This window comes from Aphelocoma coerulescens, chromosome 12, assembly GCF_041296385.1.
Source record: "Aphelocoma coerulescens isolate FSJ_1873_10779 chromosome 12, UR_Acoe_1.0, whole genome shotgun sequence".
Lineage (NCBI taxonomy): Eukaryota > Metazoa > Chordata > Aves > Passeriformes > Corvidae > Aphelocoma > Aphelocoma coerulescens.
In genome coordinates, this window is record NC_091026.1 from 17,995,140 (window position 1) to 18,011,249 (window position 16,110).

General features: G+C 43.6%; 1 protein-coding gene across 5 annotated transcripts in view; it reads right to left on the reverse strand.

Moving 5' to 3' along the window:
* Window positions 1–16,110, reverse strand: part of RYBP (RING1 and YY1 binding protein) — a 55,705-nt gene that overhangs the window by 25,820 nt on the left and 13,775 nt on the right. For all 5 annotated transcript variants that reach the window (XM_069027575.1, XM_069027576.1, XM_069027573.1 and 2 more), the window contains one exon: window positions 15,693–15,818. In XM_069027575.1, coding sequence (XP_068883676.1) covers window positions 15,693–15,818 — 126 coding nt within the window. The remainder of the gene's footprint in view (window positions 1–15,692; window positions 15,819–16,110) is intronic.

The following is a 16,110-nucleotide window of genomic DNA, read 5'->3' on the forward strand; positions in this document are numbered from 1 at the left end:
GCCAGAGCAAATACAGCAGTAAGGTGTCTCATGTGGAAAACCTAGGCTAAGAAAAAAGCCCACCAGAACAGCATGCAACTGCATGATCATCATGAAGATGTTTAAAAAACAAACAGCCTTCACACTGTAAACAAGCAGGTACTTTTAAGTCACACACAATCCAAGTAACTCATAAGGAGTAAACACAGAAGTAAAATAATGAAGCCCAAGCAGCAGCACAGAGAAAAATAAGAGAGCAAGGGACTTGTCCAACAGACAAGTTTTGACAAATATTTTCACAGGTCTAAAAAAAATTTTCTTTTCCTTAATTTTTTGTTGTTTTTGTGATTTGGCCTTTTCTCTCCACTGGTGTTTCTCTCATCTCCACTCAGCCCCCAGCACACAGGGCTGGCACTGACACCAACCCTGCTGTGGAGCAGGAACAGCCTCATGCCCCAACCCCTGCTCCAGCTGCTGCTCCAAGTGGGAATCTCAAACCCCCACCCGGGGCACAACTGCAGCCTTGTAGCTGCACTGGGAATATGCTGAAAGTGTCAGTGATTCAGAAAGGAAAAGAAGCCTTAAATTAAGCCTTCATTGAAAACTGAAGAGGTCTACTGCAAGTTTCAGATCTTGGAGGCCCAGGGGATTTTCAGCAACAGCTTCAGCTGGATATCAGGGAGCAGAGGAGGGACATCAAGCCTGGCAGAGGCAGCATCCATCCCACCAGAAACTACAGACATTAAATTACACTTTCACAACTGAGCTAATCAGCCTCATTCCAAACAGAAGCTGCATTTATCTTCTCAGAACAGCAGACTTTTCTTAATTATCCAAGGTCAGTGGCAGTGAATATTGAGCAAAATGACTCGGGGAAGCAATGCAGATAGAAAACAGGAGGGCAGGCAGCCTTACACTTGCTTAGCAGTAGTATCCCATTTTAAAATAAAGTAGCTCTTTTTAGAGATGAGAATTACTTTCTAATTAATCACCAACCAACCACATCACCAATCACATTTGACAAGGTACCTTATTAGAAACAGAAATACTAAGTTCTGTACCAGCAAAATTCTCCCTTTTTCGAAGAATCACATAGGTTGGAATAGTCCTTTGAGAGTCCAACCCTGCACTGCCATGTCCACGACTAAAGCACATCTTCAAAGACCACACCTACACATCAACTAAGAGAAAAAAACATTTTTAGATGTTGGAGTGCAAAGGTTTAAGACAACTGAAGTGTCCAGCAGTCAGCTTAAGGAAGAAAATTACATTAATTTTTTATCAAACTCACCCAGAATTAGAGCAACACCTCAGAATTTTGATCACCATCTCTGTGTGCTTAAGATATTCACAGATGTTAATATAAAAACCTTGAAAGCACTGCACCTCCAATTCAATCCCTACAAGACAGGAGGTCTGAGGTGCACAGGCTAACCTGCTGCCTTGCTGAAATACACAGCTTTGCCTGACAGGTTCGAGCTTGTCACAAAGCAGAAACTATTCTGGAAGGCTCAACAGCCATTTCAGCTCCCCTAAAAACACAAGTGGTTAAGGGCTGACAGGTACTGCATAGCAGAAAGGTATTGCGTAATTGCCCTGAAACGGCTATTCATGAACTCCACAACAGAAATGTGTATTATTCTCAGGAGCTAGAGAGTTATTTCATGTGGCATCCATAATTACACAGCAGCTGAAAATTTCTGCAAACACAGAAGCAAATAATAGTTCCAACAAGCCTAACATGAGCAGTGTTCTTGGTTTGAACACGGCCTGAGGAGGACATCAGAGATAAAGAAAGGAAGGGGAAAGATGCAGAAAGGTGCCTCCATAAGTCTCGTGATGGAACTGACACATCAGGAACAAACCGGCCCTGACCACAATGGTCCTGGGACAAGAGACACCACCCTTTAAACGTACAGTGGTCCTCAGGCAATGCAGGGATTGCATGGGGCTTTATCTCTTTCCAAGTTACATCCTGGCTTCCTAAGCTTGTTGGGTACATTATATAACTATTAATTACACCGCTGTTCGGCATGCTTTTAACTGCAATGATTCAAACTGCTTCCAGGAGCTCACTAATCCAAAGTACAATCCTCTTGACAGCAACTGACAGATTCGGAATATTCAGTTCTAGCTGAAAGGAAGACAAATCAAACCCCTCATCTGTCTGCTGCAAAAAGAGCCAATATTCCTGCTGACCAGACCCACAGCTCTATCAGGGGCTGGGACACGCTGTCCACAGGACAGCTCTGGGAAGCAGCAGAAGCCAAGCTGTGCTAACACAGCAAAGGAAGACTTCTTCCCAAAGGCCACCTTCAAATTTATAGGGAAAAGAGAAAATTGGGTCCGGTTTGAATTTCCTCACAGGCACTGAAAGGTTTCAGCCATGAGCTCCTGGACCCAGCAGACACCCTCCTCGGACATGTGCTCTGCCTGTGCCCTTCCCAGCCACTCTGCCAGCCGGAATCTTCCCTGCAAGCTCCAACACAATTCTACATGCATTATTTATCCCTCTCGCTAAGTCATGCGGTGGGGTAATTACTTAACTATTGTAATGATATTTTGCAATGGCTGTACTCTGTTATACTGATTTTCATGAGCTTTCTTTTGCTGCATGTATTGAGAAAAGAGTACATTTTCCTGAGGTGTAAAAAAGCCCAAGTTTGACATTTATTTCAAGCCTAAGAGCCGGATGTCAAAAGTGAATCTTCAGAATTAACAATGTATTCTTAATTAAAACAATGTTAATATATTATTGGATTTCTGCTGTATCTGCTAACAACCACAGATGACATGTTTTTTCATTAATCTAATGAAATATAAAAATAGTTATTAACTTTTTGTATGTGTTAATGACAAAGTTTTTCCTTCCAACAGAATGTTGTTTTCCTTTTAAAACTCTTTGAGACCTCAGTTAGCATAATTACTAAACATTTGAAAGCTGAGAGACTGGCAACATTTTTATTAACAAACTCAAGTCAAGACACATTTGCATGTCTTGCTTACTGCCACATTAAACTTTACTAGGATAAATGCTCATCTCAGAGAATTGGTACAGTAAAACACTGTTTAAAATCAGTCCTTTCTATATACTCAACATGATGTAAGCTACACGGCAGAGCAATTAAACAATTATTTATGTCTCCCTACCCGCAGGATGCTCTTCAGGCTATGCATGATTCAAGGTGTACTTGCAGCAGTTTTGTGGAGTGACAAACAGCATTTCAAAAAATACAACAGTCCCAGTAGCTCAGAACTGGTTGGAAAACTTTTTCTGCCTGGAGCCAGCAATTCTTCCAGGAGGAACTTTACTTTAAAAGCTGTTAACGACAATACCCTGAACTGGCACAGGCAGGGAAAGCAGCAAGCCACGGTAATCGACCTGTCTTACCTACTAATAATGTGCTGGCTATACAAGCAAAGATATGGATACAACTCCAAGGAGAAGGAATATAATCTTTTTGATACAAGTGAGCACATATTTGAAAACTGTAGCTCTGCAAAATTTGGTAAATCTCTTGGGTTTTTCTGGGTATTTTGTTTCATTCCGCTTGAAAACAAGAAAATGTTTGGTCACCGAGATGCTCTCTTTAAAAAAAACTAACCCAAAAACAAACAGAAAAGAACCAGATCCAGAACTGTAGCAGTGTCAGGCTCTGTTCAAACTTTAGAGGCTCTAGGAAGACCAAGAGCTACGAGCAGTCTGAGGAGCCCTCTGCTTACATGGACACAGACCACGCTGCTCCCTGAAGTCTTAACTCATTTCTCAAATCTTTATCTATTAAAAATATCTACCTGAACAAACAGTCTTGGAAAAAAGCAAGATCACAAAAGACAACCGTGTTAAGTTTTATGTTAACTTATTCCCTTGCTTCTGAACGCATCGATCCCGGAGGCCTGATCCAGCCCCTGCAGCTGACAGCAAAGTGCTGCACTGACTTCTGCAGCCGCCGGACATGACTCAAAAAATCAATTCAAGGGGCAAAGGGTCACATTCTCCCCAAGCATCAACTACCTGTTGAAGCAAGACAGACTTGCAAATGCCAGCACACTCGGAAATAAAGCAACCAACTGTTATTAAACTCATTTCTTAGCACAATGTCCGTATTCCCACACCCGTGACTAAGTAAACTGCTCCTCACACTACACCTTTGTGGAAAAAAAAATAAATAAACCAGTCATGCTTGTGACAGGCTTTTATAAACAAGTGAGTGTAGTACACAGCTGTACAACTTCAGAGTTTTGAATTCAGAGTGCCAGTGGGAAAGTCAGTCTGGCTTAAAACTAAAAAAAATGGCAAGAGGGGAAAAACTAGAGAGATGGAAATAAATCCAAACTACTGCTCAGTGCAGTCCTTCATTGTCCCTGCACACTAGGGAAGACCCTGAGAACTATAACAGGTACATTATAACAGATCTTCTTCCATTACTTGCTTGGCACATTGGGCCATTGGCAGCAGGAATGCCTCTTTCAGACACAAGAAGTGAGACTGTCCTCATGTTTTACATCTTTGTAAGTGCACAGGCCAAACATGATGGTGTGATTTCCCATGCATTCACAGGGCAGGTATGCAGCACATGGGCATGATATTCTACCTGTGTTCTGTTTGTCATCAATTTTTCTATCAATTTTTTAATTTGTGATTGGGAAAAGAAGTCATCCCCTTCATAGAGACAGGACAGCTTTTCCTTACCAGAAAGTTTCACTGTTGCTTCTCTGAATGCTGATTCAGCGTCTCTCAGGCCAGCAGTGTAAATTCCTGGCATGCACTTGTACGCTCCCAGATGATGCAACTCAGGAGCCTCAAGGAACCCTTCACAGGTCTACAATTCTGAATGCAAATGTGTGGTCCCAGCTGGCAGAGGTGCTGCCAAACTGTCACTGTCAATAAGTCATCTAATGAAGCTCAAAATTTCACAGTTTGAGCTCTGCTATTCCAGCCTGTCCCCATGGATAGCCCCACAGTCCCACAGACACTAACAAAGCACGTCTCAGATGCATCAGATCTTCTTGACCTCAGAAGTTAAGCAATTTACAACAAACTTGACTCACATCCGGCAGTAAGTACGCCTAATTAATGACTCTTAATTGCTGCCAGAGCCCTATATTCCCACACCCTTGACAAAGCATGTTCCTTGATCTGCTAACCCCTATGTAAAATTGCACAGCTCTGACAACCCCGTGCCTTTAGTACCACATTCCTCCCACACTTCAGGAGCGAAGACATTGCTGTACATGACATGAAGTGTACAAAAAGTACCCACTACACAATTCCAGCAGCCCAACATCACTTGCTTTCTGGCTGCCCTTGCTCTTTATTTTTTTAACCATTATCTATACAGTTCAGAGAAAGGAAGATAAACACAGTTTGTTAGGTTCGACTTCACGAGCAGTTTTTGAGAAGACATTTCAGAACCTGAAGTGCTTCCGAAAAATGAACTTTACCTCCTACAAGCTGTATGTGGACTTCATAGTGCATTTACTTGACAGACAGGTAAACCTGTGCAGGTGAGTTACCCAACTGTCCAGATTCACAGCAAGTTAAAACTCTTTTCTTCCCCCACACAAGAAGCAGTGCCTGAGCTGCCAGCACCCTGCTCACAGCGCTGGAGGGTACAGGAACACCCACCAGCCACTCAGAATAACCCTTTCCTCCCAACATTTACAGCTTCCGTGTGTGCCCTGTTGGAATTGACCATCTCTGGACACAGATTCTGCTTACGCAAGGTTTGCAGCCCTGTATCCTGTAACAGGAGCACTCCTGCCCACCCCGAGCTCCTGATGGGATCACCGCTATGCCTCCCAAGAGCCCAGACAGGAGCAAAGCAGCCATGGAGGAACAGCAGTTTGCAGGTTAACTCATTCTCCCTGGGCAAAGCTGGATGATGCCCAAAACACAAAGCTACCTTGAAGCCATCTCAGTGCTGCTGCCACGCACCAGCACAGCCCCAGCTGTCCTTTGCACAAGTCACTTGCCCTCTCTGCCTCATGCTTTGCCTTTTGCTCTGACAGAAATCCAGCACCATCACACACTGCTGCAGTAACTTCTGCAACCCACAGGCTTCCCTTTCAACACTTTTCCTCCAACTAAGACCCACCGTCCTTCAAATCAGGCAGCTGCCAGTCTTTTCTCCACAAGTCAAGCTACTTGTGTGTAAAACCACTAAGACACACAATTCCCTCAGACTAATTCACCCTTTTTATGGGCAGCATTTTCATGTGATGCAGGTTTACAAATTGCTAGTACTATGCTGAATCACAAATATTTCCTAAAGCTTATTGAGTATTTCTGTTAAATTGATCCACACCCATAGATAACAAATGAAAACGGTTTTATTTCTCCGCAAGGCACCTGCAATAACGGAGCAGTGGCAGCAAACAGGCACCAACCAGCTCCCTGGCCCTATTAGCATTACAGAGGAAAGCCTCCCCTTCTGCTGCTAATGATGTGCTCTACCCTGTATCCCCAGGAGACAAATGACTGCACTGGCTGATTGACTCCATCACAGGGCCATCATCCATCAATGTATTGCCTCTCTTATTGAAATCTCATCTCAGGAAGAGAAAGTGCTCAGTGCCACTTCCGAAAAAAACAGTGAGAGCACTTTCAGAATAAGAGCTCCAAGATATATAATGAGAGCCAAATATTTCAGCAGAGACACACATTTCCAGCAACCTGAACGGATCAGCGTGCTTTGTCCACCCAGGACAAGTAATATTTATGTCCTTCTGCTAAACTAGATCTTTTTTCTTTTTAATTAAACAAAGGAATGAAACACATACCATAGACATAAATTTCTCGATCAAATTATAACACAGACAGTGAATATAATCATACAGATTAAAAACGGCATCCCAAGGATATTTAGCTAGCTGACTTGCTAAAGGGTGAATTCCAGCATCTCTTACACAGGCTGAAATCACATTAACATCATACAAGCCCCACTGTCATCTGCAAATAGAGGTGAAAGAAAATTTAAATCCTTCCATGTATTTATTTACTACATGGGCAACAATAAAAAAAGGGAGCAATCCTATTCCATTAATAAATACCCCTATAATTTATAAAATTAATATAAAATGCTGCACATTTGGGACTGGGGTGCAGGGAATAACCAACACTCACCACTCATCAGGCAGTTTTCTGATCAACTTTACATCACTGAAGCCACCAAATCCCAGCAGTTCTGCATCCTCTCTCCCCCTCCCCAAATCGACCACGTGAATCTGCACATGAATTACCCAGACACAGCTCCATATGCACAAAAATAATTTAATTCAGATAAAATATTTTAGATTATGATCAGTCTCACTTCTGTCTACTCAAAAATATAAATCTGAAGAAGGCAGCTTTATCTCAGGCAAGATATTTTGTCTCACTTAGCACCTCTGCATGTTACAAACAATTCATTATAACTCTGAAATCCCTATGAACAATCTGCTCCAGAAAACATGTCTAAACATTTATTCCTTGTTTAGCCCTAAACAAAATCGAAAACTGACTTGTTTTGCTTCCATTTTATTTAAAGACAACCAATTTGGTAAGATCCTAAAACTAAAGTTTTTGGAACTTCTGACCAGAGAATCATAAAATTGCCTGGGTTGGAAGGGACTCTAAAGATCACCTTGTTCCAACCACTCTGCCACGGGCAGGGACACTTTCCACTATCACATGTTGCTCCAAGCCCCTTCCAACTTGGTCTGGAACAGTTCAAGGGATGAGGCAGCCACAGCTTCTCTGGGCAACCTGTGCCAGAGCCTCACCACCCTCACTATGAGGAATTTCTTCCTAATACCTAATCTAACCCTGCCCTCTGCTCAGTTTGAAGCCATTCCCCTTGTCCTTCACGCCCTTGTAAAAAGTCCCTCTCCAAATTTTTAGTATGTTGATCCTTGTGGCATAAGGGTGTACTCCACAATCCCAGGCCAGTGTCTCGGGGAAGACCACATACAGTTCAAAATCAGGTCTCCTGGTTTCATGATCAATATTTTAGATCCCTACGGGCCCTCTTCCTTGTGCACTTCCAGTATTACTTAACAGAAGATTGGCTGTGGGTGTACTTTGAACTGTCAGAAACACAGAGAGAACTTCAGGAATAAAATACTACCGAAGCAACACCCAGTTTTAACCAATTAGATTTGGGTTTTGTAGAGAGGACTTGAGATTCACATTTGGAATGCACTGAGCTACTGAACAGTCAAACAAAACCCACTGGGCCAGCAAAGAGAAGTGATGCTTTTCCCTCTCACTTATATTTGAGCCAGTCAGAATTACTATCTTTCCCATGTTTAACAGGCAGTGATTTTGCTGATGTACCAATTAGCACTCTGCTACAAAGAACATGCTCCTAATTAATAGCTGGTTTATGGGAAGAGCAATGTTAAGGATTTGGTTGTACCTCCAGATGTACCAAAAAAGTACAAAAGGACCTCTGGTTGATGTAAAGGAAATCTGTCTGCACAAAGAGACAATCAATGTATTTAGCATATGTCAGCTGTAAAAGGAACTTACATAAACATAATGGAGGCATTTCCACACTATTTCTGCTGTATCCTGTAATCCTGGACATCTGCTTAGGGTAGCACGGATGGGCTACTAAGTCTGGTCCTGGTCTGCTTTTTTTGCTATGCCCTTAACATGAAGTGGCAATAAGGGTAATTTGTCCTTACCTGTCTGCAACATGCACACTTTAAATAAATACTCAAACTCCCCTGGAAGACCCCTTCCCTCTGGAAATGCCCAAATTTCTCCTTTTACCTTGTGAAGAAAGAGCCCAGTGCAAAGATGCAAAGTACAGCTGCAAGACACAGCCACAGAGAGAGTTTGTATGAATCTTATTTCAGGTCAGAGCTACGCGTTACAGAACTCCAGCGCACCTTGCGAGTGACCTACATTACAGGACTGGAACCCACTAACCTACAGAACCACCTGAAATCCCACAAAATAGGTCAGTGGGTTTCCTCCTAAGAAGAACTCCCCAGACAAGGAGAGATGCACGTGAAATAAAGGACAAGCAGAGCACACGCTTTGCCTGATGCAGGAGCCGCGTGTTTCACCCTGCTGCCATATTCCTGCACGCCAGCAGGACTCCCCAGAAGTGCCATGAACTTGTGTGTTCCTCACTGAGGGACCCTGGAAGGACCTGTCTGCTTGTTCAAGCCCAATGGAGCAGGAAGAAAAGGAGCAGTGCCACAGCAAGGAACAGTAAGCCTACCAATAACACAAAGCAGCTAGAGTACAAGCAACGCCTGATTCAAGATCAGCAGCGAACTTGCCTGGAGTTATGGCAGGGGTGTCCAAGTTACAGCACAAAAGCCAGGTATAGCCAGCCAAAACAATCTGTCCAGCCCACAGCACACTTCTTGACTCCTTTCACTCCTCATGAGGGTCTTGGGTCTCATGCATTTTTTTCAGGGACCTAAAAATTCAGCCAAAACAGAGTCCCAGAGTGCTGCACACTGCTGCGGAACACCAACACTGAGCACGGGACACTCAGCCAGGATGCCACAGGAGCAGAGGGTGGCCACAGGGAACCATATTTTGTATACACCACTTCCCCCCTCTCAACTATCACTCCAGGCAACACTGCACATTTTCTTATTTCCAGTTCACCCAATTCCTCTTACCAGACAAACCCCACATCAGGGTGCAAACACACCCACCAGCCGTGCAAAGGCAGCAGCCCCTCCGCAGCAGCAGCTGATGGGAACATGAAACAATCAGGGCAATTAAGAAAGGCATGCAGAGAAAGTTGCTCCGCATTCCTCTGCCTACCAGTTCCCCACAAGGACCTGTTGGGAGCCAGGGGTCAGCATCCCAGTGGACGCAGTGTCTGTTCACAGCAATAAAAGAGTTGCATGCCCTCTCCTCCTACACGCACATACATACTTTGATTTAGATTCCCATCTCCCAGAAAAGCAGCCTATGGAGGAAGGGAGAAATGAATAATATCCACGCTGCATATCATCAGTGATGTATTAACACGCTCAGTGTCGCAGTTTATCCATTAGATCTTTAGAGAGTCTTCAAGAGAAATCAGAGATTGACACTAAACCCTACCACCCACAATTACTTAACCCAAACGGGTAATCTACATAAATATTATCAACACACCTTATCCACACTGAAGATTTTACTATTTAACAAATAGATCTTTTTACCCTAATAAAAAAAGAAAAACAACAGGTATAGCTGTTATTCCTTAGTAAGACACTGAGAAAAAAACACAGGGTGGAAGCAAAGTGAGTCATGGGAACCACCATACTCCCTACTGCATTTGCCACCCACAGCTTCTCAGGTACCCAAATTTGACAACCATAGCAAAGGGGCATTGCCTTGGTGCTGCACATCAACACTGAGGATTCTCCCCGCTGAGAATTATTTCCCAGAGGTGCTGAGATCTAAGAGAAATCCTGGGGTGATGGTAATGAGATCATTAATGCCAGAGCCAAACACCACAAAGAGCAAATCAGGACACAACTCTCACTTCTTTCAAACAGCCAAAGTACAAGACACAGATCTTATGCCAGGGTTATGCTTGCACCAGGCTGACAGATAATCTGAAGCTGAACAGTTTCATCTGCTCAGCTGAAGCCTCACAGACTAACTTCATGCTAGTTTAAAAAATAAGTGTAGCACGAATCTGTACCAAAAGTCAGTTTATAATGGATCAGTACTCTAAGCCATGTGGCTGAGACACATGTGGTCCTGCAATACAACTCACAGATTCAAACTTGGTGTGCTGTCAAACCACAGCCCCAGAATGCAGGGTTTGCTGTGAACCATTAGCATTGTCTGCTTGTCAGATGGTGTTTGCTCCTGCCCTTGGCTCCTCTGCCCTGGTGGGTTTGTCAGACCTACAGAAGTACTCCCCAAATCCACAAAGTAACAGCCACTAACTTTTAGGCAGTGCTGGCGAATAAGGTATGAGACAACAGAGATCTCAGCAACTCCTGGCATGTGGGCAAACATTTTGCAAATAGGTATTGTGCATTCCAGCACTCAGCAGTACCCAGGCAGAGTAACACTGCACCCCCATTACCAGAACAGCAGTCCCTGAGGGGACACATCCTCAGGATATGGATGGTCCAGTGGAACACTGGCACAACTCCAGGCTGATACAGCCCATGCTTCACTCCTCCTAATCCAACAGCCATTTAAATTCAGCAATCAACAGGAAAAACAGGGATGATTTAACAATAGATTTAAACAGCCAAATAGTAAAACAAATATTCCAGAGTAAAAGCACCAACATCGCTTCCACAACAGCTTTTTTCTAGACAAGTTCTGTATTCCACTTTTATGGAAATTAAGCCACTTAAAGGCCAGCTATGATGCTAAATAAAGCCCACCCTAATGCAGGTGAAAGCTAACTTGAGAGAACCAAAGTAAACCACTTGGCTTCCAACCTACACCACAACCACACATCATGCAAGAGTTTTCAGAACAGTCCTGCAAACACATGGCAAATAAGCAGGGCACATATTAGTTGTATGAAGGTCAGGATCATAAGCCTGATTCCTCATTCCAGGAATAGCAGGACTATCTGGTGCCTATTCTGGTCAGCCCAGCTTGGATGCAGAAGAAAATACTTTTCCATGGTGACATGGACAGTAGTTTGCATCCTTCAAGGTGGTAGTTCAGATCTTGCAAACATGAGAATTTTCTACAGAACTAAAGAGAAACAAAGGCCAGTATCTGAGACATCTGTTCCATACAAGAGAATTCAGTTTATAAACAGTTTTAGCTCGGCCTCCCCTCAAAAATAAGGATGGCAAAAGGGTGAAGAACTACTGGTATCACTCCTTGGGCTCTCCACAATGAAGTGTACATTCACATCATTTGATGCAAACTCCAAACCCCGCACTTCAGGCATACAGGTGTTAGCAACAAATAAAACAGAAATGCTTGTTCAATTTATACCTTGCAGAGGACACACACATTTCAACTCAAATTTGTATTAAAAGCTCCCATTGTTTTGTTAATTTGCATATCAGACATCCAATTGTTGCTTTCACATTTTCCACTGACTAAGTGCATTTCTCTCTACTCAAGGCACATTCATGATAAGAGGATGTGGAGTGTGGAAAAGGAAAGTATTCATCCCAAATTTAGAGGAAAAAATAACATCAGAGAAGCTCCACCACATCGCATCGCTTGCCTATTCCTCCAAAAAGAAAGTTTCAAAAACCAGTTTCTCTGAAATCATAAGGAGGGGAGCAAATATTCTCCTTCACAATGAAGTCTGAAAACAATCCCAAGTAGAAATACTTCACAGCCCTGCCTGGGAGGAGAGAGGAAGTTACAAGAGGTGTACGGGAACACAATATATGTAAACCATCAGAGAACCAAAGGAGAAGAGGAGCAAGAATGCCATTAAGAAAAACAAATGGAAACAGAGAGCCATCACCTGCCCCCACATAGGAACTCACAGGAAATACAAGGCCAAATCCTGCCCTCACATTCTTAGGAAATCCAAAGCAAACTTTCCTTCCGTGTTTGAAGAAGTAATGGATATTGGAAAGGAACATGTGTCTCTGGAGCAAACTTCCCGGCAGAAGTTTCAATTCCAGTCTTCTCCTGAGTGCAGGAGCTGGTGTTGCTACCCCAGAGCAAACCACCAGAAGAGCCACAGGACACCAGTTCCCTGTGCTGTGACACCAATAACAACCTCCAGGAAAGGAGTAAGGCACTACAAACCCCAGCTAACAGCTGCCCACTGCTCACTCCCCAGCCAGCTAAATCACCATCTCACCCAGCTGAGCGCTGTGTTGAACAGAGCTGGTGTCTTTGCCATCATCCTCACGGAAGTAAAAAAAACTCAACATACTTGCCTAAATAAAAAGTAATAAAAGTTTAACCATAAAATAGCAAGAAGACAGGTGAGGAAAGGAAGCTAGTGACATACTGTAACAAATCCAGTACTCAAGTGCTACAGGTTTAATGTAATCTTTGCAAAACAATTCTTCAGAGATGGATTTGACCTAATTTTTATTTAAAAGTGCACCTGAAATATTTATAAACAGCTCCTTGAAAAAACAGTTGAGTGCAATTTAACTGTTTAGCCTCTACAATGATTTTGACTTGGCAGGTCAACTCTAAAACTCACTGTTGTTTGAAGCTCCGTTTACGAGATCCTAGGGAAAGGGGATAGTTGGATCTGAGTAGATAAAACTTCTAACTGCTGCCAGCCACCCCTCCCACATGCCAACAGATTATATTGAGTCTGAAGAAATATACACACGGTGAGAATTAGCTAAGGGCCTCACCAGTTCTTAAATCAGAGAATATTTATCAGCCAAAGTAAATTCCACAACAAATAACTGGTTTCACAGTGGAGGGAGGGGGGAAGTAGGTCACACCAGATCTTAAAAAAAAAAACCTGGGCATGCTGTGATTGAACACAATAATTTGATGAAAAACAGTTGCCTCACCATGTCTTTCACTACTTGGTTGAGTTTTTTTTTTAAAGTGAGTTTGATAAATTTCCTGTAAGTGTTATTGAAGTAAGTCACAATGAAGCAAGGCAGTTTTAACTGTGGAAAAGTGTCATCAACTTGTCAAATTGCAACTTAAAAGTCAAGCTCATCAGACACCTTATATTTCAAGTAATAAATTATCAATCATAACTCATCTTTACATCAGTCATTTATTTAAAAAATTCTGAATAATTTCCTGGCATTGACTTGTACATCGCATACTATAACATTCAAAGTAACATCACAAATAGCTCTGACCTCCCAGAACTTCCCAACACACAATGCTCTCTCACAACACTCAATCACTCCTGCTTTCTGTTATATTTATTCATAAATTATATAAATATGCAAGAAGACATGATGGGCCATTGAATATTTTAAATACTTTCTCAAATTCTACAAACAAAAGCAATTTTAAAAGCAGCAAAAATGAATAGAAAGCTGATGAATTAAATGAATTAAAATTAGAAGCCATTCATAAGGGTCCATTAAAAGCTAAACAGAATTACAATGTTCCAGACCCGAGGATCACATCTGCAAGTAAGGCTACAGCTCTTAACCTGAAATCATCGACTGCTATCGCTCTTAATGGCCCTTTAAAAGACAAACCATCCTACTACTGCAACAAACTGTTTGAAAATTATCTTTAAAAAAAATAAAAATGTAAGGGCATGTGAGAGCAGGCTGATGCTCTCCAAATGAACAGCAGCATGGTGGCCAATGAAAATAACAGTGTCTGATACAGGATACATCCCATCTGGGCTCTGTATCTGATTAGGGCTCTCCTCCCACTGACACCCAGGCAGTGGTGTGACACTGCGGGAGCGTGTGGGGACTGCACAGCCGTGCTCCGGAGGAGCGGCTCGGGACCAGGTGACTGCAGGAGCAACACATTCCACCTGAGCCAACGGGGAAGCCAAGGAAACAGAAACACACCAATCAAACGTGCTGGGAAGGTTCAGCTGCACGACAAAATGAGACTGAACAAGTCAAGAATCAGCTCCAGGTACACACAGAACACCGCTGTCCCAAAGCTCGACCTTACTCAATGCTCTAACCACGCTATTTACAACTGGATTGAATTCAACACCTCTGTACATTTTGTAATAAGAACAGATACTTGTAGCTGATGTGCATCACAAAACACACAGTGAAGCACTACAGCGCTCTGTTACTGTAACTCAGAGAGTTTCAATGGCCCGAAAACATGCTCTCCATTAAAAATGTAGGCACTTCACATTGTCTAAAGCACAGTGCGAACAATAACAACCCAACACGCTTTCACCTCCTTTGTCAATCAAGCCAAGACAGCCAAGTCATGCAAACAGCCTGCTGATGAGAGCACCTCAATACACAGCTGCACTCAAGGAAAACGATGCCTTTCACAATGGAAACCTCACAGACTATTTCTTTGGCAGAGCACCACAATGGGAACTCAAATTTGGAAGGTACAATATTAACAAAAATCAGAAATCAACATGGTAGAACAAATCAGAAAGGAAAAGCAGAGCACCACATGCCTGCTTTAGCGTCAACTGATACATCCAGGACAAACTTTCTGAACCCTCTAACTGAGAACTGGCAAGTTTGGGAGCTTTTTTTTTTTTGAGATTAAATTAACTATTCCATGTCAGATTCGCCGCCTCATAAAGACCACAGTTTCTCAGAACAAGGCAATCAGAGAGAGACCTGACAGCTAAAGCTTTCAGAAACCCGCACCATTCTCACACTGAGCACAAAGCCGATTCCTTTCTGATGACAACAGTCACCGAGAGATCAACATCTCAGGGAGAGTTATTCTCACGGCATCTTTAGTTTCAGCCGTTTCCTTTCTCACTCCTTAATCCTCAGTCATTTCTACTCCTGTAGAAAACACAGGTAAACCTCCACCCAAACCACAGAAAACCACCTGCCCCAAACCACAGTCAGAGCGTTTCTGGCTGGCTGTGCACCTCCAAAAGGTTCTCTGTACACCAGCAACAACAACAACAAAAAAACGCAGAACAACAAAAATATTCAGGTTGCTGCCACATCCACGAAACACATCTTCCAGCTCCAATTAAACGCTTGAAAGAGAATTTTTAAAATCCACAAGCTTTTGAACGGGGACAGAAGGGACTGCATCGGGGGAGAGAGGGGATGAAACAGCCGATATCCAGGCAACAGCGAAAAAAATCAACAAGTCGGCGCAGCCCAGCGCGGAGCACAAGCCGCGTTGAAAGGTGCGGACGTACCTTGTGGAGGTGCCTTTCCTGACATCGCAGATGCTGCATTTGAAGGCTTCGGCGCTGTTCCTGAAGGTGCAAACGCTACAATCCCAAAAGCCTTCGTCGGCTGCAGGTTTAGCTTGCCTTTTCGGCCTTGAGGAGGGGGAGGGAGAGGGGAAGCGTGTGTGTGTACGTGTGTGTTTGGGGAGGAGGAGAGAGGCGGCGGGAGGAGGAGGGAGAGGAGGAGGAGGAGGAGGAGAGAAAGAAAACACACACATGAGAAACCATGTTACAGAGCCCCGAAACCCAGCGCCTGCTCGCACCGCCGCTCTCCCGCGGGGCCGGGAGCAGCCGACAAACCCTGACCGGGGCCGGGCCCGGAGAGGTGCGGGGGGCGCCGCGCTCCGCCCCGGCCCCGCCGGGCCGGGCCGCCCGCGTCCCCCCG